Below are 27,874 nucleotides of genomic sequence, written 5' to 3'. Positions count from 1 at the left end.
TGTTAAGTTTAGACCATCTAAGTGTATGCATGCAGGACTTTGGATAATGCAGAGGGTAAACACAGAGAAGGAAGGTTTTAAGTTATATTTGAAGTCAGGAAGTTCCACTAATACCTTTACAGTTGTAAATTTGTAATAAAAGCAGACTACAAACTCCTGCTAGGTCTCCTTAAAGAAGACAATAAAGTGCTGCCCATAGCTTCAGCTGAAATCAGCACTGAACACTAATACCAAGTTGGAACACTATCTGGGAGGCCAAGCAGCAAATGAAAATGCATTGAGCTGTCTCCCACCGGCAGATACACCACTGCCACTGGAACAGTCCATAATGATTTTAAATTTTCTGGACACACTTCCATTCACAACTAACAATATCAGACTTCAGACACCAAGATCTGATCCTAGCAAAACAAACAGTTGGTGGTGAAGGGGGAAAGCAATGGGCCATCACAAGTAGAATTGAAACTTTTGTGGACCCAGAGAGACCAGATCACAGTCGAGGATGGCATATTATTATGGGGAGTAACAGTGAATGTCCTGAGCAAAGATCATAAGTGATGCATAAATGTGTTCCTCTGAGACAGGCAAGAAGGGGGTAAGATAAAGGAAACTTGGATGATGAGAGCGGAGGAGCTTCTCGTCAAAAGAAAGAAGGCAGCTTACGTAAGGTGGAGGAAGCAAGGGTCAAGCTCAACTCTAGAGGATTACAAGCAGGTGAGGAAGGAGCTCAAAAATGGTCTGAGGAGAGCCAGGAGGGGACACGAGAAAGGCTTGGCAGAATGGATAGGGAGAACACAAAGGCATTTTACACTTGTGAGGAATAAGAGAATGGTCAAAGAAAGAGTAGGGCCCATCAGGGATAGCATAGAGAACTTGTGTGTGGAGTCTGAGGAGGTAGGGGAAGCCCTAAATGAGTTTTTTGCTTCTGTCTTTACGAAAGAAACAAACTTTGTAGTGAATGAAACCTTTGAAGAGCAGGTGTGCATGCTAGAACGGATAGAGATAGAGGAAGCTGATGTGCTGAAAATTTTGTCAAACATTAAGATTGACAAGTTGCCAGGCCCGGACCAGATTTGTCCTCGGTTGCTTTAGGAAACGAGAAATGCAATTGCTTCGCCGCTTGCGAAGATCTTTGCATCCTCGCTCTCCACTGGAGTCATACCAGAGGACTGGAGAGAGGCAAATGTAATTCCTCTCTTCAAGAAAGGAAATAGGGAAATCCCCGGCAATTACAGACCAGTAAGTCTCATGTCTGTTGTCTACAAGGTGTTAGAAAGGATTCTGAGGGATAGGATTTATGACCATCTGGAAGAACATGGCTTGATTAAATGCAGTCAACATGGCTTTGAGAGGGGCAGGTCATGCCTCGCAAACCTTAGAGTTCTTTGAGGATGTGACTAAAAATCGAGCTGTGGATGTGATGTATATGGACTTCAGCAAGGCATTGATAAGGTTCCCCATGGTAGGCTCATTCAGGAGGCATGGGATACAGGGGAACTTAGCTGTCTGGATACAGAATTGGCTGGCCAACAGAAGACAGTGCGTGGTAGTAGAGGGAAAATATTCTGCCTGTAAGTCAGTGGTGAGTGGTGTTCCACAGGGCTCTGTCCTTGGGCCTCTACTCTTTGTAATTTTTATTAGTGACTTGAATGAGGGGATTGAAGGATGGTTAGCAAGTTTGCATACGACACAAAGGTTGTAGGTGTCGTTGACAGTAGAGAGGGCTGTTGTAGGCTGCAGCGGGACATTGACAGGATGCAGAGATGGGCTGAGAGGTGGCAGATGGAGTTCAACCAGGATAAATGCGAGATGATGCATTTTGGAAGGTCAAATTTGAAAGCTGAGTACAGGATTAAGGATGGGATTCTTGGCAGTGTGGAGGAACAGAGGGATCTTGGTGTGCAGGTACATAGATTCCTTAAAATGGCTACCCAAGTGGACAGGGTTGTTAAGAAAGCATATGGTGTTTTGGCTTTCATCAACAGGGGGATTGTGTTTCAGATTCGTGAGATCTTGATACAGCTCTGTAAAACTTTGGTTAGAACGCACTTGGAATACTGTGTCCAGTAGGGGATGTCAGAGGCGGGTTCTTTACACAGAGTTGAGAGCATGGAATGCGTTGCCAGCAGCAGTTGTGGAAGCAAGATCATTGGGAACATTTAAGATACTGCTGGACATGCATATGGTCACAGAAATTTGAGGGTGCATACATGAGGATCAATGGTCGGCACAACATCATGAGCTGAAGGGCCTGTTCTGTGCTGTACTGTTCTATGTTCTATATACTGAATAATAAAAGCTTTACTGATCTTTACTGCAGCCGCACTTGGAATATTGTGTGCAGTTCTGGTCACCACATTACAGGAAGGATGTGGAAGCATTGGAAAATGTGCAGAGGAGATTTACCAGGATGTTGCCTTGTCTGGAGGGGAAACTCTTATGAGGAAAGGCTGAGAGACTTGAGTCTGTTCTCATTGGAAAGATGAAGGCTAACAGGGGATTTGATAGAGACATACAAGATGATCAGAGGATTAGGTAGGGTAGACAGTGAAAGTCTTTTTCCTAGGATGATGACGTCAGCTTGTACGAGGGGGCATAACTACAAATTGAGGGATGACAGATTTAAGACAGATGTCAAAGGCAGGTCCTTTACTCAAAGTGGTAAGGGCATAGAATGCCCTGCCTGCCAATGTGTTAACTCAGCCACATTAGGGAGATTTGAACAATTCTTGGATAAGCACATGGATGATGATGGGATAGTGTAGGGGGGTGAGCTTAGATTAGTTCACAGGTTGGCGCAACATCGGAGGGCCGAAGGTCCTGTTCTATCTCTTCATTCTGTACAGAAACTTTGCAAACTGGCAATGGGGTTATTCATGAACCACCTGATCCGAGAAACACAAATGGATTGATGTAACACATCCTTTTAAAAAGGGCCAGAAAATTGTCAATGCCTGGAGTTTTGTCTGAATCTTCACTTTTCAGGCAAAGGAAAAAGATTAACTAGGTGAATGCTACTTGAAGTGCTGAATCATTAACACAGCACAATGTAATTCTGCTAAATTAAAATTGTCTTATTTGATTCTGTTGTGGTAACGTTAACAAGTAATTTTTTAACATCAAAAATAAGTCAAACAAATCATTTTTCTCAACTGTTTTCAGGACTTACGACATCAAAAGTCATGGTGTTTTAACTAGAGAGAAATGATAACATGCCAAGACTATAAATAGCTTCAACACTGATTTGAGACTTCAGTTTTGACTGTTATCTTTCGCTTCAAATGCTTTTTAGAATTTATTTTGTTTCAAATATCTTAACATTTTATGTTGCATCAAAATCAATTTTCTCCTTTTACCGTAATATGTTGATAGTGCCAGTCATCTTATTATTTAAAATCTTAGAACTTTATCTAACAGCCAATTATTTTTAAAGGAACCAATTTTTCTCAAGTCACTGTTTTCAGTGACATATCTGGTGGTACTTTCACTAGGAAACCGACGGAGAGTGATGACCTTTTGCAATTTTACTATTTTTTTAACATGATTACGTACCTTTAAAAAGGTCATGTAAAACATAGACTTTATTCCAGTATACAATTCTGTATAAAATATTAAACATTAAGTATTAAAGATACATCTTAAAGTGTGTCTTTTGTACATATTTGCATAGTTTTAAGTTAACTAAGTTCGTTCTTTGCACATTCAATTATAAATGTTTTGGTTAATAAATCAGAACTTGTTTAGTCCATTTTTCTTGGATGCCAAGTTGGTTTAATTTTCTCCCCACAGTCATAAAATGATAGAATGACTTATGTAGTCATGTACATATGTTGCCTTATCGGAATAAGGCACTTTTAATCACTTCTATCTCGAATATAGACAAGGGAGGACAGGAGCAACAGCTCTGGAGGTTTATTTAAAAAGACCAAGTTCTCATTTCTAAGGCCATCATAATGCATCCAATTACCATCAATCATAAAAGCAGCAGAATAATGGTGTTCTTCCTTGTTGAAAAGTGTTGCTCCTTCCAGTGTGTATCTAAGGTCGAAAGAGACAATAGTTAGATTTTTGAAAAGGTACTACCATTTCAACATTTCTTTAAACTAGAAACTTTAAACTATTGTAATACTAATGGTCATCTTGTGTTTTGCCAAATGTTTACAAAACAGGAATGTACAAGTACTCTTTCGCTTTTCAATTTAAAATTATCCTGTAGTGCCTTTTCATTCTTTTGTTGATTTGGTGGTACTTTACTGATGAGCTTAAAATTTCTCTATCCATTAGGTACTACAATATACTTCATGAAGGCTTCTGCATAGTCTGAAACTAACCCTAACTATATATTTTACAGACTTAAAAAGACAAAAGTCTAACTTTAGAACTCTTCATACCAAAACATTGTGCACAATGTCAGCTGCTAAAACGAGTAGTCACTTTATTTAAATTTAATAGTGATTTCAGGCAATATTTAAATATCTAGACAAAAGGCAACTTGCTGAATGACTCAAGCAGTTTGCAATGACATCTAAGACTGAACTTGTTCACTTTACATGAAAGATTGGCATTCCTGCAGCTGTATAGGGCTTCTGCGAGACCGCACCTGGACTATTCTGAACAGTTTGGGTCTTCTTACCAAAAAAGACAGACTTTCCATGAAGGGAAAGCAGAAGGTTCACTAGACTGACTCCTGTGATGACAACTTTATCAGAGAAGAGTGGTCAACCGTCTGTATTCACTGGAGTTTAGGAGAACGAGGGGATCTCATGGAAATATATAAAGTTCTGACAAAACTGGACAAACTGAATGTTGAGATGTCTCTCCAGGCTGAGCTAGGGAGTCCAGAGCAAGGGGTCTCAGGAAATACAGTAGGCTATTTCTGACAGAGAGAAGAAATTTCATCACTATGTGTGAACCTAAGGAATTCTCAACCTCATAAGGTGAGAGAACAAGTTAGTGAATTTATTTCTGAAAGAAATTCTGCTGTTGTGATACATTTTAGTTTCTAGGAATTTATTTCTGAGAGAAATAGATTCCTAGAAGCTAAAATGTATCACAACAGCAGAATTGTGGTGTAGAAATAGAGGATTAGCCATGATCATGCTGAACAGCAGAGCAAGCTCGATAGGATAAAAGGCTTACTCCTGCTTCTACTTTCTTTGTGGTGAAGTTTATTTCAAAAATACTTTGAAGGAGGAAATCTAGGATTCTGATCCAGCAAAAAATCAAATGGCCATTCAGTTCAGAATCAAAGATGTTTTAAAGGAAATTGCAGATGATGCTGTTTTCATATCAACTGCATTTATCCTCCTACTTGGTAAATATCATTGGTTGCAAGGTGCTACTGAAGATGTACTAGTGAGTTGCTGAATTGATTCTTCTCAATGAGGTATACTGCAGCCATTATACACAAGTTATGGCCAGAGTGTATGTTTAAGGGAGGCTGATCTTTCCTCAACAATACAGCTTCGAATATTATAGGAATTGAACTTAGTATATGAGATTTTTCTTGAAAGATTGGCATTCCTGCAGCTGTATAGGGCTTCGGCGAGACCGCATCTGGACTATTCTGAACAGTTTGGGTCTTCTTACCAAAAAAGACAGACTTTCCATGAAGGGAAAGCAGAAGGTTCACTAGACTGACTCCTGTGATGACAACTTTATCAGAGGAGAGTGGTCAACTGTCTGTATTCACTGGAGTTTAACTTGATGGAAAGACTTTGAGAAGATGGAAAACCATAGCATTTCCAGTGGCATCTTGTTCTTGTAGCCAGATATTTTTGGGTTTTGTCCAGTTGGGCTTCTGGTCAATGGTGATCTTCAAGATGTTGATAAGGGAAGGTGGGGTCAATGCTGGTAATGTCACAATGTCAAGGGGAGGTGACTAGAACCTGTTGCAAATGATCATTGCCTGGTACTTGTACTTTCTGACATGGAGTGCTTCATTACTTGAGATTGAAGATAACTAATGAAATAGCTGAAAATGTCTGGGTCTCCCTATCATTCTGTGATGTCCTGAAGTTGAGATGATTGGTTTCCAGCCATGTAATATGATATATGAAATATGAAATGCTGCTTATTGTGGGTCAGAGCAAGTAAAAATGGCACAGAAAATCAAAGTCGTGTCATGTCTTATGATCCATGTATCAGACCAATAGCTTTCAATTGAAAGATGGAATATCTTTTTCATGGCTGAAAGGACAATATGACAAGATTTCACATGAAGATTTCTACTGAACAAACAACTCAAAGCACCATTGACTGAGCATTATTTTTGAAAGATACTTGTATTAAAACTATGGAACTGAACCAGGAGAAAGTGAGGACTGCAGATGCTGGAGGTCAGAGTCGAGAGTGCAGTGCTGGAAAAGCACAGCAGGTCAGGCAGCATCCAAGGAGCAGGAAAATCTATGTTTCAGGCGTAAGCCCTTCATCAGAAATGCAGAGGTCCATTGCAGGTCTGGGAAAGTGAGTCTCTGAGTTGGGGCAGGACTGACTGCAGGTAGAGTAGATGGCGGTGCATGAAGCGGAGGATCTGAAAAGAGAATCGTTAAAGGTTTCGGATTTGTAGTGTATCCTGAGTTGGTCTGAACGTGGTCCGGAGTCCATGTGGGATCAGACGGTTCCATAGGGAGGCACTAATGAAGAAGATGTGGCTGTGGTAGCAAGTCTGCTTGAGGACATGGCTGAAGATCTTCAGGGCAGAGGTGAGGACTGGGGGGGGGTACAGTGAGAGAGAAATTCACTGAGATCTTTGCAGAGAGAGAACTACTTCAAGATAGGCATCGCAGTAAGCTTGAAATCGACCAGGAGAAAGTGAGGATTGCAGATGCTGGAGATCAGAGTCAAGCATGTAGTGCTAGAAAAGCACAGCAGGTGGGGCAGCATCCGAGGAGCAGGAGAATCGATGTTTCGGGCATGAGCCCTTTATCAGCCCTTTATCTCCTGCTTCTCGGATGCTGCCTCACCTGCTGTGCTTTTCCAGCATTACACTCTTGACTATGGAACTGAACCACCCTTTTTAGTTTTAACAGAATTGGAAGACGACTTCACAAGTATACTTTATACTTCTTTTAAGTAGAAATTCAATTTATTTACTTTCCGTAACTTTTAACCTAAGACCTACCTTTCACACAGGGTTTTTTCCAGTGATTCTTCCTCAAACTACAATCTTTCAATTTCATTCCAAATTTTCAAATTTTTTGTTCATTTTATTCAGAATACAAGATCCAAATCATATTTCTGCATGGTGAGCCATCATGACTTATGACTCTAATTGCTCATTTTCACAGATTCTTAAGCCTAGGAGTTGGAAACCTTTCCCTCTCAAAGTCCATCTCCATGGATCTTCTACGTAAAAGTGCTAATTATCAATCTTTGGGGACACAAACTGTATCATCTTGGCCAAGCAGACAATTCAAAGTCCAACTGTTTACAACACAACATTCTCAACATCTCCCTGAGATTCTGTATACACAGGTGTTTTTGCTATTATTTTCAAGTGTGAACACCCTACCACTTCGCAGCAAAATATTCCAGGCCAACCTTTTAAATCTTCAATAATTCCCCTCACTAAAGCATATTGTCAGGCAGATCCTGTTTAAGTCACATAACTCCTTCATTTAATGCTAAGTTAGAGAAGTCCCAAACCATAACCGTATACATCTCATAACACTAATGTGTTAACTTTGGCCAGACTTAACTTACTAAAAATATTAACTCAATATCATCTATTTGAAATTCGCTAAGATTCAAATGCCCATCAAAATATATGCCCTTTAGCTCAATTATTTTTACTATCTCGACAGCACAGATAGCTTTGACCAGTGGGAAATATGCCAAAGTCCTACCTTTGTTTTGCTAAAGCTAAATTATATGGGACATAGGCCAATTCCTCAGATTTCCATTGCTCCATATTTAGAATAACAAATGGAGGTGCATCATGGCAAAAAATTCTCTGTGTGAACATGCGCTGACCGTTACACCTAGAAGAAGAAATGCAGTTAATAACAGATACATGCCAGAAGCACCAATCTCAGAGATACCCATTCACCTACATCAAAATACCCCAATAGTGGAAGATTTGACTTCCAATTGGAACATTTCTCTGTTTAATAAACTCAGATTTATAATTAAGATGTTTTAAAGTGACCTTACATTACAATTCCTCCAAAAAGTGAGCAACTAAGGCACAAAGCTAAAAGTATGGTATATGAAAAATGAAATTACCTTTCAACAAAATAAACTAAGGCTAAAGCTATTTAGTTTTAAAAAAAGGACACCACAAAATAACAACATATGTTTCCTATGGAGTGTGGGCAGTGCAGAGACATAACAAGGTTTCAACTTTTATAAACTTAAAAGATTAAATATGCTTGCTTTTCTTTAGAGCAGTAAATCAACTGAGTTAGCTAGTTAATACTTTCCCAATTCATTAGCTGCCTTATAATATTGGGTTGCCACAGAATAAAAACTAAGTAATTAGTTTTGAGGCAACTACTTGACTTCTGAAGATTTTAAATCAAGCTGTTTTTGATATATTGAAACAATGGAAATGTTCATTATAAATGTTTTAGAAACCATAAATAATTAGAGTTGAAATCATGCTTTTAAAAAAAACTTCCACCCTTATTAATGTCAGATTCAAGATCTTCAAACAATTAAATTCCCATTTAATTGAAATCTTTTGAGAGGAGTTTTTTTTTTAAAAAAAGCAAGGTTAATCTATTGATTTTAGGGAAAACATACCCCTTACTCCTTTATACAATAGCCTCTCATTTTGGAAAAGACAATTTTTTAAAAAAGTATGATTTTAAATTTATTGCAACACCTTTCATAGGAAAAGCATTCTTTGTCATAATGTTATAAAAGACCATAAGACATAGGAGTGGAAGGAAGGCCATTTGGCCCATCGAGTCCACTCCACCATTCAATCATGGCTTACGTGCATTTCAACGCCACTTACCCGCATTTTCCCTGTAGCCCTTAATTCCTTGCGAGATTAAGAATTTATCAATCTCTACTTTGAAGACATTAAACGTCCCGGCCTCCACTGCGCTCTGTAGCAACGAATTCCACAAGCCCACCACTCACTGGCTGAAGAAATGTTTCCTCATTTCAGTTTTAAATTGACCCCCTCTAATTTTAAGGCTGTGCCCATGGGTCCTAGTATCCCTGCCTGACGGAAACAAATTGCCAGCATCCACCCTTTCTAAGCCATGCATTATCTTGTAAGTTTGTATTAGATCTCTCTTCCACCTTCTAAACTCTAATTGAATACAATTCCAGGATCCCTCAGCCATTCATCATATGTTAAGTCTACCATTCCAGAGATCATCTGGACATGCTCTAGTGCCAGTATGTCCTTCCTGAGGTGTGGGGCCCAAAACTGGACACAGTATTCTAAATGGGGCCTAACCAGTGCTTTATAAAGTCTCAGTAGCACATCGCTGCTTTTATATTCCAACCCTCTTGAAACAAATGACAACATTACATTTGCTTTCTTAACCACGGACTCAACCTGCAAGTCAACCATTAGAGAATCCTGGACTAGCACTCCCAGATCTCTTTGTACTTTGGCTTTTTGAATTTTCTCACCATTTAGAAAATAGTCCTTGCCTGTTTTCTTTTTTCCAAAGTGCAAGACCTTGCATTCGCTCATGTTGAATTTCATCAGCCATTTCTTTGCCCACTCTTCTAAACAGTCTAAATCTTTTTCTCTATATATAAAAAAAATGAACAGCTGTGGCCCCAACACTGAATCCTGCGGGACATCACTTGTCACCAGCTGCAATTCTGAAAAAGAACCTTTTATCCCAACTCTGCCTTCTGTCAGACAGCCAATCCTCAATACATGCCAGCAGCTCACCTCCAACACCATGGGCCCTCACCTTACTCAGCAGCCTCCAGTGAAGCACCTAATCAAAGGCTTTTTGGAAGTCAAGGTAGGTAATATCCACAGAGTTTTATATATACAGATGTTATATTAAAGAAATGTATTTCATAGGATTTATATCTGAAATCATACTCCAAATATACAATAGTGGAATATTGAGCCCGCACACCCATTCCGCCCCTCAAGTGTACAACTAGATGGATGAAGTTACTCATAAAGAGTTTACTGACTCAACACGAAACTGCATTTTGCAGTAAATGTAAACTAACTGCACAGTTGAATGAAATGCCAATTAGATCCAGGGCAAATAAAAAGTCACATACACAACCAACTATCATACCTTCTAGTAGGCAGCTACTGAGCAGTAATGACTTTGAACAGGTCTTTAGCTCAATCTCTCAACCAGAGAATAGACGGGGGAAACAAAAGGCAACTGAAAAGACAGGCAAGGATAAAAGGGCATTCGTTTATTGGATACTATGTTGGTTATTATTCAACTTCTGAATCATACTGAATTTGACATTATTTGCTCACTGTTTTACTTAAAACACTGGCATAGCTCTAGCCAGATTGTCATATTAACTAATTTCCTGCAGTGGACATTAACCCAATGCATGCAAAATGAACAATTAAGTAACCAGCAAATATATATCACTTCTGATCAGCTTATAAGAACACGAAGCAAATCTGCGAACGTACCCATGTTCTTTGCACAGCTCAGTCCTGGGACAGAACAATTCATCTACTGCTGCTTGAATAACATCACCCAGGAGAGAATCATGTGAAGGTCTTCGGGAGGGGAAAAAAAAACTTAGCATCTGAATTAGAAATCAAATCATAAACAATAAGAATTGCTTACTTTCAATATATTCCATATTAAAATTAGTTTAAAAGACAAATAATTTGACTAAAATTGATTACATTAATGCTGATTATAATTAATGTTTTCAAAGCAATCATTTTCAACAATACAACACGTGCTGTGATGGGAATAAATCTGGCAATCATTTGGTACTTTTTAATTATTCTGATTTAGAGTTTGATTCAAGTAGGACAATGCATGATGAGTTCAAGTTAGTGTTAATCAGAAGCACTACTCTAGCAATTGTGGTGACAAAATTTGTGGTGAAATTGACTGGGCAGCACAGTGACTTGGTGGTTAGCACCTCTGCCACACAGCACCCAGATTTGATTCCAGCTTGGGCAACTGTCTGTGTGAAGTTTGCATGTTCTCTGGTTGCTTCAGTTTCCTCCTACAGCCTAAAGATGTGCAGATTAGGTATGGGATGGGTCTGGGTAGGATGTTCTAAGGGTCAATGTGGACTGAATAGATGACACTATAGAGATTCTATGATGAATGTAGTGTTTTCGATTTCTGGTTATCTTCTTACAATAGAAACCTGCTTGTTTAAATACTTTTACCCAAAATAAATCCATTCTTAAACAAATGGTCCAAGTGAATGATTGCAAGAGTGATGTTTGTTCAGTGTCGACTTAATTTTTCTGCTAGCTTCCTGCTAGTATTTGAAAGCAGGTTTTCAACTACAACTACTTAAATAATTCCATCTTGTACTGAAGACCTGCAGAGCTGTCAAGTGACAAACTCCTTTTGAATAGGTTCAACACTTAGTTTAAAAATGCGAATCAGTTTTATTTACATTGCCTATACAGGAGTGAAAAAATAATTTCAAACTCTGACTTGAAAAAAATTGGTTTGGACTTGGCAGTTAGTTCCATAATTTCTGTAGATACAACTAGCAATAAATGATCAATCATCAACTATAAACAATTCCTTTGTCTTCCCACCCTTTCTTCTTTCTCCCTCCTCCTCCTCCTCCAATCAGCAAAAACACCTTTTCCTGCTTCTAGTTCTAAACAAGGGTCACTCGACTCAAAACACAAACTCTGCAATGTTTCCGCAGATGTAGCCAGACCTGGCCAGTTTCTGTTTTTGACTCTTAAGGATTTTACTAATGGGAGACTTTTCCCTGCCATCCCATATTTTATTGTTTCAACAGGACAGTCAAAGACCAATTTCTGTTCTTACAGTACTCATTTTCTATGATTTAGAGTCATAGAGTCTTACAGCATAGAGACAGGTCCTTTGGCCCAAACTGGTTCATGCAGTCCACGCTAACCTTATTTCTCTGCACTTGGCCCATATCCTTCTAATTCTTTCCTATCCATGTATTTGTTCAAATGCCTTTTTAATGTTGTTAATGTTGACACGTCAACCATTTCCTCTGGCAGCTCATGCCATATGCGTACCTCTGTACAAAAGGTTGCCCCTCAGGTTCCCTTTTATTCTTTGCCCTCGAACCTTAAACTGATGCCCCAGCCCTGGGAAAAAGACTGAGGGCATTCACCCTATCTATGCCTCTCATGATCTGAATCGCCTCTCTAAGGTTCCCCCCTCAGTCTCCTACACTCTAAAAGAAAAAAGTCCTAGCTTATCCAACCTCTCCTTATAACCCAGACCATTGAGTCCGGGCAACATCCTTGTAAATTTCTTCTGCACTCTTTCTACTTTAATAACATCCTTCCTATAACAAGGTGACCAAGACTTAACACAATACTCCAAGTGTGGCCTCACCAACATCCTGTATAACTGCAACATAACTTCCCAACTTCTATACTCAATGCCCTGACTGATGAAGGCCAAAAGCTGCCTTCACTGCCTTATCTACCTGTCACTCCACTTTCAAAGAACCGTGAACCTGAATTCCAAGATCCCCCTATTCCACTACACTCCTTAAGACCCTACCATTCACTGTGAAACTCCTTCCTTGATTTGACTATCGAAAATGTAAGATCTCACTTATCTATATTAAACTCCATTTGCTATTTCTCAGTTGATCAAGATCCTGCTGCAATTTGATAACCTTTCTCACCGTCTACGATACTGCCTACTCTAGTGTCATCAGCAAACTTACTAATCATGCTTTGTACATTCTCATCCAAATCACTGATATAGATAACAAACAGTAATGGGTTCAGTACAGACCCCTGAGGCACTCCACTAGTCACAAGCTTTCAGTCCAACAAGCATCCATTATTACCTCTCTGCTTCTTTTCATCAAGCTAATTTTGTACCCAACTTGCCAGCTTTCCAGAGCAGCCTACCATATGGAACCTTAACAAAGGCCTTACTGAAATCCATACAGACTACGTCTATCACTCTGCCCTTGTGAACCTACCCAGTCACTTCAAAAAATTCTAATAAATTTGTGAGGCATGATCTCCCACTCACAAAGCCTTGCCGACCACTCGTAATCAAACCCTGACTTTTCAATTGCATGTATATCTTATCCCTTTCAATCTTCAAGCAATGTTAAGCTTACTGGTCTATAGTTCCCAGGCTTTTCTTTGCAGCCCTTCGTGAAGAATGGCACAACATTCGCTACCCTCCAGTCTTGCAGGACCTCACCCATGGCTAAACTATGATGCTAAATTATCAGTCAAGAATCCCCAATTTCTTCTCTAGCCTCTTGCAGTGTTCTTGAATATATCTGGTCAGGACCAGGAGGTTTATCCATTTTCATACATTCTAATACATCCTTCGTCTCCTCTACTGTGATATGGACTGTCCCCAAGAGAGTGGTATCACCACGAACTTCCCCAAGTTCCCAGGTCTTCATGTCTTTCACCATAGTAAAACACAGAGGAGGAATATTGAGAACCTCACCCATCACCTGCAGTTCTACACATAGATGTCCACTCTAGGTATTCTTTTTCCTTTAATATAGTTAAAGTTCCTCTTTGGATTTACTCTAATCTTCTCAGCTAAGACTATCTTGTGCCCTCTTTTCACGCTCCTGATTTCCTTCTTCAGTAAACTTCTGTATTCCCTGTATATCTCCAGCTTCCCGATCCCAGCTGCCTGTACCCGAGCCACACCGGCTACTTTTTTTCCTCGTCAAAGTCTCAATATCTCATCATCCAGGATTCCCTATTCCTGCTAATTTTGCCCTTCACCCTCACAGGAAAATACTGAGCTTGAACGCAAGCTCTCTCATTTTTAAAGGCCTCCCACTTGCTAGAAGTCCCTTTGCTTGCAAACAAACCACTCCAATCAATCCCTGCAAGCTCCTGTCTAACTGCATCAAAATTCACCTTGCCCCAATTTAGAACTTGAACCTGTGGACCAGTTTTGTCCCTCTCCATAACTATTTTAAAATTAATAAAACTATGGTCGCTGGTCCTAAAGTGCTCCCCCACTGTCACCTGTCCTGCCCTATTTGCCAAGAGTTGGTCGAGCTTTGCCCGTTCCCGAGTAGGACCCTCTATATGCTGCTCGAGGAAGCTTTCCTGAATGCACTTAACAAATTCCATCCCATCTAAGCCCTTCATGCACCAACAGGTCTTGGTTTTTAACTTTTTTCCTAGCTCTCTCTAGTCACTTCGCAGCACCTCAAACCTATTTCATTTGTGCCAATGTGCACAAGACTTCTGGCTGCTCACCCTCCCCCTTCTGCTGAGACATCCTGGACCCTGGCATCGGGGAAACAACACCATCCCAGATTCCCATTTCTACCAATCCTGACTATATTTTCCCACCCAAGGAACATTTTAATGTGCATAAATGAAATTCCAATTACCTAAATGTTTAAAATCATAATTTTAGCGTTCAACAAACCAGTCCCATCACAGGAGCATTTAGTGGTAAAGCTACTCAGTTTGTCACAAGATCACACTAATGCTTTAGCAGAATTATATAGTCTGATTTACATAAAGGGCATAAAGTAACAGATCTAACTGGTAAACGTATATACCTGTCATAGTATGATGTATCCCAAACCGGAATTTTAAAGGATCACTTGAACCACTAGAGCATATACTGCTTTTGATTTTGATTTTGTACTAGATACGGCAATTAAATACAGAAGATTTATGCTCTCAAAAAACAAAATAAAGCTCATTATGTTCCATCCAACATCAATAGTACACATCTATTGCACCAGTACACATCTATTGCACCAGTTTAAAGTTATTTTATTTCCCACAGCAGTTACTTCATTTAAAAAAAACAAACATTTTTCTTCACCTGTATATCATATCCAGATAGACCAAGACTTAAATTGTTCTAATTCATTTTACATAATCCTCAATTCGCTGGACTCAAACTGAGATGCTAAACACAGGTTCCAATGCTGATCAAAAAAAAACAGTACCACCCAGTTTCATGCTGATATAAATTTAAAAAAACAACAAAAAAAATGACATACAAGATAGTAATTGTATTGCGTTGATCTTCCTGTGCACGTGCGGGACATCTCCCATTAGAACAGAATGTTTCCTGGATTGTGGACATAAGATTCTCCAGGTTCCTTGTGAAGTTTTCATGTTCATTTCCAAAAAGATCAATTTCTAGTGAGGCTTTGTGGACTTCTGTTCTGTATTGACATTTTTCCATTTTATCCCAAATCCACAGTAACTTGACAGTTGTGAATTTACAAGAGTCCATCAAGTACAGAAAACGTTCAACAAATTCCTTTCCCAAGTGGCTTGATAATTCTCGACGAAAATTCTCATTTTCACTGAGAATTACATACAACAACATCAAAAACCCATCAATGCTGCAAGTGTTTTTTAGGCTTATCCTAACATACAATGGAGTGCAGGCCATTGCCCTTCTTCCAGCTTTAATGGTATACACTCCACCCCATGGAAGAACAGGTCTCCAGAAGGATCTATCTTCATTTGAATTATTTGTAACAGATGCTCGGATCTCTTCGAATAACGTCTTTGACCTAGAATAAAGATGTTTTAAGAAAAGCAACGTGCTTAGATATAAATTAAATGATTCAAGCTTGTACAAAGATATTTAGCATTATCAATTAACATAAAGTTAAAACATTTTCCATTTTTCTTCGCCAATATTCGTCTTGTTGTGATTTTCCAGATAGGTCAAGTGTTACTTTAATCTTCATAAAGCTACAAGCTAACGGTAACATTGCCATGAAATAGAGGTTACAAAATCAGACCTAAATTTGAACTAACTAAATTTTTGAATTCACCAATACAAGTATGGGATAATATCACAGTGTAGTGTACCTGAGAATGATACAATCTTCAGAACAGGAAGAGTGCTTCATTATTTTAGTAATTTTATTATAATCCATCTTTATTATTAAGAATCATCAACATACAATTGTTTCAAAGCATATTCTGGGAGTTCTACTCAAATGATTCTGCAACAGGAACAGATTATAAACAAAATTCACCAGTATATAAATGAATCAATAATGAAATGTAAAAGCAAAATACTATGATGCTGGAAATGTGAAATAAAAACAAAATGCTGTAAATATTCAGCATATCAGACAGCATTTCTGGACAGAAAAATAGTTGTCTTCCCAATGAAAGGTCATACACCCAAAACATTAACTATTCATTTCTCCAGTTATGTTGACTGACCTGTTGAGTATCTCCAGCATTACGAATAAAGCAGAAAATGTAATCATTGGATAATACTTAGAATTCACAGCAGAAAAACAGCTGAACAGATCTGTTGTTGGTGTTTATGCTTCACATCAGCCTCCTCCCACTTTAAAGATTAACTCCTACGAACATATCTTTATTTTCCTTTTTCTCTATTAGTCCAGCATCTATGGTCTTTCATAGATGCAATCTCCAGATCCTAACTATCCTTGAGTAAAGAAGATCCTCTGAAGCCTCTTATTGGACTTATTAGTGACTATTTGATGTTTCTAACACCTAGTTTGGATATCTTCTGCACTCCCCTCCACTCTATCAAACCCTATTATGAATTTTAAAAGTCTTTTGGGTTAACTCTCAGTCTTTTCTTTTCCAACTATAAGTTCCCCTTCCCCAGATATTGCCCAGGCCATCATGTTAGAGAAGGAAACTCAGTCACTAAAATAGTTAAAAATTGACAAAGAGTTGGTATTGTATGTGGGAGATTAGAAATGTTGTTTTTGCAGGTGGGGGAGGGGTGTAGTGGGGGAAGGGAAGGGGAACATTATACAAACGGTCACGGAATTCTTGTAGCATGTAGCATACTTAAGGCTAAGACTTTAATGAATATAGAGGGTCTTTTAAATAAAATAGTTTTAAGCTAGGAAATAACTATGAAGGGTTGTAGCTGACCACAAAAAGAAGCAGCAGGGACATTTCACAATAAAGATTATAGTATGATAAGAGAAACTGGATAAAAGAACCAGCTGTAACAAACAAGGAACAAAGAATGCAGACAAGGACAGCAGGACGGCCAGATAAGAAAATAACTAACAAGTGAGGTAATCGGCTTATGATAGGATGGGAAAAGGGAGGCGTGATTCCGCAACTTGTAAACTGAATAAGAAAGCTAACAGGTTCTGTTTTGGCGCGCATTTCTGCTTGATTGTAGAGGCATCCGGTACTTGCAAGACTGTAATAAATTGTTCTTGTTTCCAAGGCTTTGTCTCAGGCTGATTGATTTGTGAGTGAGTTCTGTTTCTCACATTGTATAAACTGTCAATACTTAAAGTCAATAAGGCACCAGGACCAGATGAGATGCATCGAATGATATTGAGGGAAGTGAGAGCATAATGGAGTTTTTAGTTCTTTGAGGAGGTTACTAGACAAGTTGATGAGGGTCGAGCGGTGGATGTGGTGTATATGGACTTCAGCAAGGCATTTGATGTGGTTCCCCATGGTAGGCTCGTTCAAAAGATCAGGAGAAAGGTCAGAACAGGGAAATTTAGCTGTCTGGATACAGAATTGGCTGGTCGACTGAAGACAGCAAGTGGTAGTGGAAGGAAAGTATTCTGCCTGGTGTTCCACACGGCTCTGTTCTTGGGCCTCTACTCTTTGTAATTTTTATTAATGACTTGGATGAGTAGATTGAAGGATGGGTTAGCAAGTTTGCAGACGACTGTTGTAGGCTGCAGCGTGACATTGACAGGATGCAGAGATGGGCTGAGAGGTGGCAGATGGAGTCCAACGGATAAATGCGAGGTGATGCATTTTGGAAGGTTGAACTTGAAAGCTGAGTACAGGATTAAAGACAGGATTCTTAGCAGTGCGGAGGATCAGGTTGTTAAGAAAGCATATGGTGTTTTGGCTTTCATTAACAGGGGGATTGAGTTTAAGAGTCGTGAGATCTTGTTGCAGCTCTATAAAACTTTGGTTAGACCGCACTTGGAATACTGTGCTGAAAATGTGTTGCTGGAAAAGCGTAGCAGGTCAGGCAGCATCCAAGGAACAGGAGAATCGACGTTTCGGGCATAAGCCCTTCTTCAGGAATCACTTGGAATACTGTGTCCAGTTCTCATCGCCCTATTATAGGAAAGATGTGAATGCTTTGGAGAGGGTTCAGTGGAGGTTTACCAGGATGCTGCCTGGAATGGAGGGCTTATCTTACGAAGAGAGGTTGACTGAGCTCGGACTTTTTTCATTGGAGAAGAGGAAGAGAGGACCTAATTGAGAGGCACAGATAGAGTTGACAGCCAGAGACTTTTTCCCAGGGCAGAAATTATTAACACGAAGGGTCATCGTTTTAAGCTGTTTGGCGGAAAGTATAGAGGGGATGTCAGAGACGGGTTCTTTACGCAGAGAGTTGTGGGAGCATGGAATGCGTTGCCAGCAGCAGTTGTGGAAGCGAGGTCATTGGGGATATTTAAGAGACCACTGGACATGCATATGGTCACAGAAATGTGGGGGTTCGTACATTAGGTTTACCTTATACGAGGATCAATGGTCGGCACAACATTGTGGGCTGAAGAGCCTGTTCTGTGCTGTACTGTTCTATGTTCTATAATATCAAGTGAACTGAAAATAATCTTTCGATATTTCCAGCACTCAGGGATGGTTTAATTCAACTGAAGAATTGCAAAAAGTACACTCTTGTTTAAAAAAGGTTTTAAAGATATGCCCAGCAATTACAAACCAGCCAACTTAACTTTTGATATGGGAAATCTTCTAGAAACACTTATTCAGGATTGTCACATGGAAAAATACAGGTTAATTTAGAAAATCCAGTACAAACTGTTCACAGGAAAATTGCATTTTACTAACCTTTTCTTTAAAAAAAGCAAGGGAAGTGGAAAGTTTTAAGTGTACATCAACATCCACAAGGTGTTCAATAGGGTATAAAAAGACTTGAGAAAAATTAGAATTCTGAAAAGGGACAGCAGCATTGCAGATACAAACTGAGAGATAAGAAACAGTGAGTAGTGGTTAATGACTTTTTTTGAACTATAGAAAGGTTTGTGGTGGTGTTCTCTGGGGTCTGTTTTGAGACTCTTGCTTTTCCTGATGATGGCAATGATTTAGATATTAGCGTGCAAGAGATGATTTCAAAGTTTGTGGACAATGTACAACCTGGGAGCACTATAAACTGACAACAGCATCAAACTTATAAAGGACACTGACAAATTGCTGGAGTGACCAAATAAGAAACAGATAAAATTCAATATGGACAAGTGAGAGGTGTTACATTTTAGTACAAATAACATGGTTAAGAAGTAAACGTACTATCTAAAGGGGTGCAGGAGCAGAGATCTGGATGTATATGTGCACAAATCATTAAAGGTGACAGGACAAGTAGAAGAGCAGCTAATACAGCATACAGTATTCTAGGCTTTGGAAAATAAGGGAAAAAAAAAAGAGTACAAGAGCAAAATAGATGTGCTGAACTAGTATAGAACACGAGATATACCTCAGTTGGAGTATTGTGTACAGTTCTGGGTGCAGCACTATTGAAAGGATGTGAAGACATTGAAGAGTTCAGAAATACAAGAATGATTCTAGCGGTGAGAAATGGTTATGAAAACAGATTGGAAAAGCTGGACTGTTTGTCTTGGAGAGAAGAAGAGTGAGGGAGGTCCGATAGAAGTTTGCAATTTTTGTGCAGATTAGTAGCTAGTAAGTTTGCTCGCTGAGCTGGAAGGTTTGTTCTCAGACATTTTGTCACCATGCAAGGTAACATCACTGAACTTCTGCTGAAGTGCCTGCATACTGTTCAGCTTTCGATTTGTGTGTCTTGGTCTGTTGCGGTGGGTGATATCTCTTACAGTTCTTTTTCTGAGAGGTTGGAAAATGGGGTCCAAATCAATGTGTTTATTGATGGAGTTCCGGTTTGAATGTGAGGTCTTGGTTTCCTTCAATGTGATGGCCCTATTCACATCAATAAACATCACCCTGGCCAAAGAAACACTGGCCCCACTATGAAACGAACCAAGGACACAAACACCATCCAGCACCAACTCCAACTAGTAGACAAACTCGTCACCCACTTCACCTTCAACAAGACCTGAAAACAAATCAATGGGACACCCATGGGATCACCGATATCAGGATTCTTGGCAGAGGCAGTTATGCAGAGGTTGGAATGAGCAGCCCTCCCCAATATCCATCCCAAGCTTGGGGTCCGCTATGTGGATGATACCTTTGTCATCGCATAAGGAACAAATTTGAGAAAACCCACAAACACAATCAACATCTTTACTGGTATTAAGTTCACCAAGGAGGAAGTGAACAACAAATTTCCCTTCCTAGGTGTCACAGTAGAATGAAAAGCTAATGGAGAGCTACAGACCAGCATCTACATGAAAGCGACATACACTGACCAGATACTCAACTACAGGAGCAATCATCCCAACACCCACAAACGGAGCTGCATTAGGACATTATTTAAATGAGCCACAACACACTGCAGCCCCCAGGAACTACAATGTGGCAAAGAAAAGCACCTATACAATGTATTCAAGAACAACAGGTACCCGATAAGCACAGTCTGTCAATTCTTATACAACAAACCTAAACAAGACAACACAACATGCCCAGAGACTCTAGCCACACTACCATACATTAAAGACATCTCAGAGATGACGACCAGACTACTCCGCCCCTTGGCATCATAGTAGCCCACAAACCTATCAACACATTGAAACAACTCTTGATGAATCTAAAGGACCCCGTACCAACAACCAGCAGAACGAACATCATAAAGAAAATACCCTGCAAGGGCTGCAGCAAACATTACGTCGGCCAGAGAGGCAGAAAACTAGCCACTAGGATACACGAGCACCAACTAGCCACCAAAACACAGGACCAACTCTCACTTGTATCCTTACACATAGACAATGAGGGTCATCAGTTCGACTAGGACAATACATCCATCCTGGGACAGGCTAAACAAAGACACATACAGGAATTCTTAGGGGCCTGGCATTCAAACCAGATCTCCATCAACAAACACAATGATTTGGACCTCATTAACCATCCTCTCAGAAAAAGAACCAGACATGATATCACCCACCACAACAGACCAAGGCACATAAATAGAAAGCAGGACAGTACACCAGTGCTTCAACGGAGGCCTACTGATCATGTTACCTAACATGGTGACAAAATGTCGAGAACAACCAGTGAGCAAACGTACAACCTGATCTGATAGAAGCTTTCAAAATCATAACAAGTCTAGACAGCATAGCTAGAGAGAAACTATTCACACACACAAGCGGATTGAGAATCAAATTTTAAACTAAACAAATGCAAAGTGTGAGAAAACTCATTTTAAACACAAACAGCATGCGGTTGGAATCTGGAATGCACTGCCTAGAAATGTGGTGCAGTAGATTCAATTGAGACATTCAGCACAAGATGACTATTTAAATGGAAATAATGTTAAGGTTTACAGGAGGGGCAGGAGATTGGCACCAAGTTAAAATGCTCAATTTGAGATTGGCATCAAGTTAAAGTGCCAAATGGCCTATTCCTGTTACAACTTTGAACGCATTCACTTTTAATTATTGCCTCCCAATTCTGACATCATCCTTTCAATATGGTTTCACCTTCCACTGACTCTAAAACCTTTTTAATAATATGGCGATCAAAGTGTGAAATATGGGATAAATAAAGGTTCCATATGCTTTTAATTCTATGATACAATTCATCTGTCACACTAGCAGCTTAAGATGCATCAGTGTTACGAAATCAATTGTGTAAGCTTTAATCCTGATGAGGTCCACGTTCCACTAAATATATAAGATTATACATTTATTTAACTTCTTCAAATGAATTGCACACTCAAGTACCTCTTATTAATTTTTCATGCACATAACTATTCAGGACATTTAAGAGCATAGCTTTTCTTTTCAACTCTAAGTAATGAAAAACAATAATTGTACTACATTACACACAATGGCTCTAAACAATTTGTTTTAATATGAGAGAAAAATATTCTCTTCCACGCCCTCAGTTTAGAGGTCAAATTCCACACTAAGCCTATCCCAACATCCAAGATATTAGTTGAGCATACAGCAAAATTATCGCATTCTGTTCACCCTCTTACTACTTCTCCAGCTATTTTTTATTAAAGTTACTACATTCAAAATTACTTCAAATTTAAATATGTAAACTCCAATTTTTACTTTGTTATTTATGTTGTGAATGCAACATTCAAAACATTAGGAAACTATTTCTTGCTACCCCACAACTTGCAGGTAGAAGCAAAAGTATTGAAACGGTTAAAAAAAGTTTACATTTTGCAAAAATGATTGTAAAATGTTGACCATATTATTTAGCATTTCTTCAATAAATATAAGTACATTGAAATAATGTATTATCATTGAAATATAAAAAGGGTTATACACAAAATTTCAAATTTAACTACATAACCATTTGCAAAAACATGAATAATGAAGTAGGGACAAATGGATTAAGATTAGTATAATTAAAATTGAAGTGCATGCCAGTTTTGAAATAAGTGCTATACTTATGCTCAATTTATTTTATGTTGTAACAATAACTGCCTGTATAAGCATATTATTCATTGCTACATAGAACATGATGATAAGGGAACTAAGAATCCAGGCAAGATGGTTGAGTTACCATGGAAACCGAGAGACCCAAAGTTTAAAAGTTGAGATAATGGAGACCCGCATGAGCCTGAAAATTATACAATTATGATAAAAACTATATCTTTGAGATGCTTTATTAGATAACTAGGATGAGTTTCACACTTGTACATGTCTGAATAAAATATTTGTTTCCTTGAACTACAGACTTGAAGATGGTCATTTTTCGTGACAGGATGAAATCAATTATTTTGCAGTTTTATAAAGAAGTGTATATTTTCTAATGATTATTTTCGAAACACGTAGAAAGTATGGCCATATCCAAATCAAATAACTTTAGTTAGACCTATAAATTAAAATCATGCTGTGTTACATAGCTCATTAGATAATTGCATGTTCGATCTGGGATTGCGAAGTATTTTCAGTAAGACGTTACTACTCTACACAATGCATGTATGGCTAGGAGAGTCAGTTAGTTAGTTGGCACATGAAGAGATTGCTTTGTACAGAGGCAGTTGCACTGTTTATATCAATCTGGGCCTACAAGTATCACATATGCCAACACAGTTTGCTTTCTGTTACATTAAGTTGCTTCAAAATTCATTCTGGATAGAAAAACTCTGACATGTGTGGTTCACTTGTGATTGTCTGTATTAACAATACAGAATTCAAATGTTATCACAGTTGAATTGATTTGGTCTAGTACGTGTATAAGCAACTAATGGGTTGCAGTATAAACACAAACTGGGGCATTAATTCTAAAGGATGAATTTAGATTATTAAGATTAATATATACTTCAATTTAAAGGGCCTATCCTGCAAAGGTTATGTTAGCAACTGACATGAGTGCTCATTCTCACCCGTTACTGTCCTTATTGAAACTTGAATGATCAAGTGCTATGATCATCCAAATAACAAATGCACTATGTTAACTTCTGTTAGAAATACAACTTTAAAAATTCTACTTTGAAGTTTCTTAATTTTGTCTCTACTTATGCTAACTAAAGTCAACCAATAGATGTATAAATGAGCCTGGTATTTCAACAACCTTTGTTTATTCCCTGTGCTGGCCACTACTGAAGACCTTCCTCACTACAAAGCTGAAAAAGGGGACTTAGAATAGTAGAAGAAACAAAGATAAACTTACATTCTGCCACTCAACCATTTTTTCCATCATGCTGTTTAAGGCTCTTCAAAAGGAATCTGAACAGCAATGACAAAGTTACAGATCATCCACCAACTGAAATAGATTATAGAATCACAGAAACTTAAAGCACAGTTCTCTCAGGTCACTGGGTCTGTTCTGGTTTTCCGAAACAGCAGTCATGCTTAGTCCCATATCTTGCTTTTTGACCATAGCCTTGTAACTGTTATATCCTCAAGTACCTATCCAACTCCCCTTTAAAAATTACCTATAGAACCATTTGTAATACATGCAATATAATAGGGATTCACATTCTAAACAAAATGTATAGCATAGACTTTTAAAAAAGTAATCTTAACTGCTCTCCTACAGACACAATTGTTTACAAATTTTCAGCTATTAAGTTATATCACAGTTGCTATTAATAGGCCCGTGTTATCTTTATTGCTAAAATAATCAACATCTATGATAAATTTGCATTCATGACTCCAATGTATTTATAACTGCATCATAGCACTAATTTTCCACTTTCTGCTATTATGTATATTACCCTGTTATCCATTGCAGGACCAGAACACAAGAGTAGCCTTTTTGGTCACATTGTTATGGATGGAAAACGCACACAATTTATAGTTTTATTTACTGGTCATTGTAATATACATGAACACACTGTGTATCAATGAAATTAAACTGTTCCTGCAGGAGTTCTGCAATATAATACAGTTGACATTTTTCTATTGAAATGCATTGTTTATTTAGGAAGTATCATTACCCTTCCTTTCAACTGTGATAGTGTACAGGCCAGAGATTATAAAAGTATTTGAGCCAGGTGTGAAAATTAGTTCAGTAATAATACTCAGGTGTTTTTTTAAACAACTTATAGGTTCAAACAACAATCTAGCAATTCAGTACTTCAGTACAGTTTCCGGGATGAGAATGAGGTTAAGTAGACTAAATTTATATTCCTTGAAGAAATTATCTAATTGAGACCAAATTCTGATGAATCTTGACATGGAAGAAGCCAAGAAAATGTCTCCCCTGGCTATGGAATATATAACATGGGGTCACCCCCTAGAAAAGAGATCAGCCATTTCGATTGGAGGTAAGGAAATATTTCTCTTCAATCTTTGGAATTTTTAGACCAACATATTCATTGAATGCAAAAACTGGAGCTGCTGGAAATCTCAGCAAGTCTAGCAACATTTGAGAAGAGAAATCAGAGTTAACATTTCCAAAAGGGTCACCCGACCTGAAACATTAACTCTGGTTTCTCTTCAGAGGTGTTGCCACACATGCTGAGCTTTTTCAGCAACTTCTGTTTTTGTTTCTGGTTTACAGAACCCACAGTTCTTCTGGTTTTTATATTCACTGAATATATTCAAGGCAGAAATCATAGAATTTGAATTCTAAGGAATATAGCAATAATGCAGGAAGGTGGATTTGAGGTAAAGGATTTGCCATCACCTTACTAAATGGTGTAGCAGGTTTGAAGGACTGAGTCCAGCAGCTGTTTATTTTACTCTAATGTAGAATTGCTAGGGAGCTGTCTTTTGGATGAGACCTTACCAATGTGCTGTTCAAATGGATATAAACAATTTCTGCGAAAGAAATAGACTGAGGCATGTATCCCATTGCTGCCTCATCTCATTCACTGCGTATGCCTAACAAACATGACAAGATTTACAAAGCAAAATCATTTTGAAGCAATTTCAGACATCCTACAAATATAAAATGCATCATTTATTTTAAAAATCTTTCACTGTTCCTTACAGGAGTAGGAAATGGCCAACTGTCCAAAACCTCACTGGATAATTTATTCAAAGAAGATGTTGACTTTTTCAAATTATGATTTTGCAGCCATTTGGAAAATCCTTTAAATAATGAGAAAAACAAATCTAAAATCCGACTGCTACTATCTTACTTTTTTTTGCACCTTCAATATGGCTAGAAGAAGAAATTTGTATTTCACAGTCTTTTTTGGAGAATGATATATTCAGGGTCCAAATGATTAAACAATAAATGGTAAAATGACTTTCTTTCACTGGACCTATTTTAACTAGTTTTTTAAAATCACATCAGTAAAATTTAAAACACCATTCCTTCGAAGGAACATTCTCAGTCTAAAATCCAACGCAGTACTATTAATACATTTTTGCAAACACAATATGGCAATGTTATAATCATAATCCAAATCAATTCCACAAATGCATCAGCCTAGCAATACTGTACCTGGTTCACTTGGTTAAAGTATGGTTCTGAGTTCTACAAAAGTGTGCTATTTGACTCGAGAGCTTACTCAACACTTAACCAATGAATCAGAGAGAGTGCGCATTGAGACCAGTACAGAGCAGGGTTATTAGAATGGGCAAGCAGGTAGCACGAATTTCCATTACTGGATGTCCCAAAAGTGACGGGGCATCCAGTTTCAGTTCACAAAAACTGGAGCATTTGGGTACTTCAGCAAGGAAATCATGTCAACACATATTTTACACATCGTTGTTGAAATACAATGATTGCAACTTTACATCAAGTTCCAGGTCGGATTTTTAAAAAGTGAGACAAAGCCACAAAAATACAAAGTTAAAAATCACATACCAGGTTATAGTCCAACAGGTTTAATTGGAAGCACACTAGCTTTCGGAGTGCTTCCAAGTGTGCTTCCAATTAAACCTGCTGGACTATAACCTGGTCATAGTCATAGAGATGTACAGCATGGAAACAGACCCTTCGGTTAACTTCGTACACCCCAGTCCAACACCGGCACCTCCAAATCATGACAAAAATACAAATTTGGAGAAAGGTGAGGACTACAGATGCTGGAGATCAGAGCTGAAAAATGTGTTGCTGGAAAAGCGCAGCAGGTCAGACAGCATTCAAGGAGCAGGAGCATCGACGTTTCGGGCATAAGCCTGAAGAAGGGCTTATGCCCGAAACGTCGATTCTCCTGCTCCTTGGATGCTGCCTGACCTGCTGCGCTTTTCCAGCAACACATTTTTCAGCAAAAATACAAATTTGCCGACTGTACATTTCCATTTACCCAAATCAATATTTCCTTACTCAATTCTTAATCTGTAGTGGGACAGCAGTACAAAATTCATGGATTTTCTTACCATCATGAGTTCTGTTTTAAATGGACGACTGCACCGCCAGGGAAAACAAAAAGTTTTGAGATAAACCTTCATAGAAATTCGTTTCAGCAGAATTATCAGACCAAATCTGCCGTCAAGAAAGTTTACCAACCGTGTCTCTGAAATCCAAAGTGAATTTAAGTGCGTGACTACGAATGTTTTGAGAACTGCACTAGAGTAAGGCCCAGTGACAAATACACCACCTTCAGCCAGTAAACTCTAGGCAAGTTGTACAGCGAATTCGCGTCCGGTTTTCACTCACTCCAACGTAATTTCATCGCTAAATGCGTTTTGATTTACCTTTCGGGTTGACAATATCTTTTTCCCGGATGCTTCAAGAAATTCTGGGCATTATCTGCCGTTTCGACATTAGAGACAAAACTCGCATCCATGTCGCCCTCAATTATAAAATATAAACATACTTCGCTACCCCCACACCGCCTACTTTGTTATTGTGCAACGTCACCATCCGTCCCGGCGCACACTGCGCCCCACCTAGCACTGGAGAGGCGTGGCCGGCGCTGGAGGGATAACCAGGCGGGGCCGGCGTTGCTGCTGGAGCAAAGGGTTGGGTGGAGTTTGGAAAAGGGCGGGGCTTAGATGGGCCCGCGCTGCGCTTCCTTCGCGTTGATCTGGAGTCAACTGTCATTTTTGCAGTTCGTACCGGTAACACAGCGCTCTGCAGGATTAGAAGTGCCAGCTGTCCAGTGTCATTAAGTTATACGGCACCAGACCCTTGGCCCAACTCATCCATGCCGACCTGACATCCTAAACTAATCTAGATAAGAATCGAAAGAACTGCGGATGCTGTAAAAATCAGAAACGAAAACAGAAATTGTTGCAAAAGCTGAGCAGATCTGGCAACATCTGTAAGGAGAAATCAGAGTTAATGTTTTGGATCAGTGAC

At 38.8% G+C, this 27,874-nt stretch overlaps 1 protein-coding gene across 6 annotated transcripts in view; it reads right to left on the bottom strand.

The window, feature by feature from the left end:
- The window catches only part of c10h14orf28 (chromosome 10 C14orf28 homolog), a 37,843-nt gene extending 10,342 nt beyond the window's left edge, over window positions 1–27,501 (bottom strand). The window contains exons 1-7 of one of the 6 annotated variants that reach the window (XM_043697311.1): window positions 27,268–27,498; window positions 23,843–23,898; window positions 15,947–16,083; window positions 15,118–15,642; window positions 10,592–10,681; window positions 7,848–7,982; window positions 3,627–4,038 (exon numbers count right to left, since the gene is read on the bottom strand). In XM_043697311.1, the coding sequence (XP_043553246.1) occupies window positions 3,855–4,038; window positions 7,848–7,982; window positions 10,592–10,681; window positions 15,118–15,642; window positions 15,947–16,014 (1,002 nt within the window). In that variant the 5' untranslated portion in view covers window positions 16,015–16,083; window positions 23,843–23,898; window positions 27,268–27,498 and the 3' untranslated portion in view covers window positions 3,627–3,854. Of the gene's footprint in view, window positions 1–3,552; window positions 3,600–3,621; window positions 4,039–7,847; window positions 7,983–10,591; window positions 10,682–15,117; window positions 15,643–15,946; window positions 16,084–23,842; window positions 23,899–27,267 lie in introns of those variants that run through there. The other 5 variants (XM_043697312.1, XM_043697314.1, XM_043697313.1 and 2 more) reach the window with 5 other exon arrangements.
- Window positions 27,502–27,874: the final 373 nt, after the last annotated feature.

The sequence above is a fragment of the Chiloscyllium plagiosum genome, chromosome 10 (genome assembly GCF_004010195.1).
Source record: "Chiloscyllium plagiosum isolate BGI_BamShark_2017 chromosome 10, ASM401019v2, whole genome shotgun sequence".
NCBI lineage: Eukaryota > Metazoa > Chordata > Chondrichthyes > Orectolobiformes > Hemiscylliidae > Chiloscyllium > Chiloscyllium plagiosum.
This window is presented reverse-complemented; position numbering and strand designations above follow the sequence as displayed.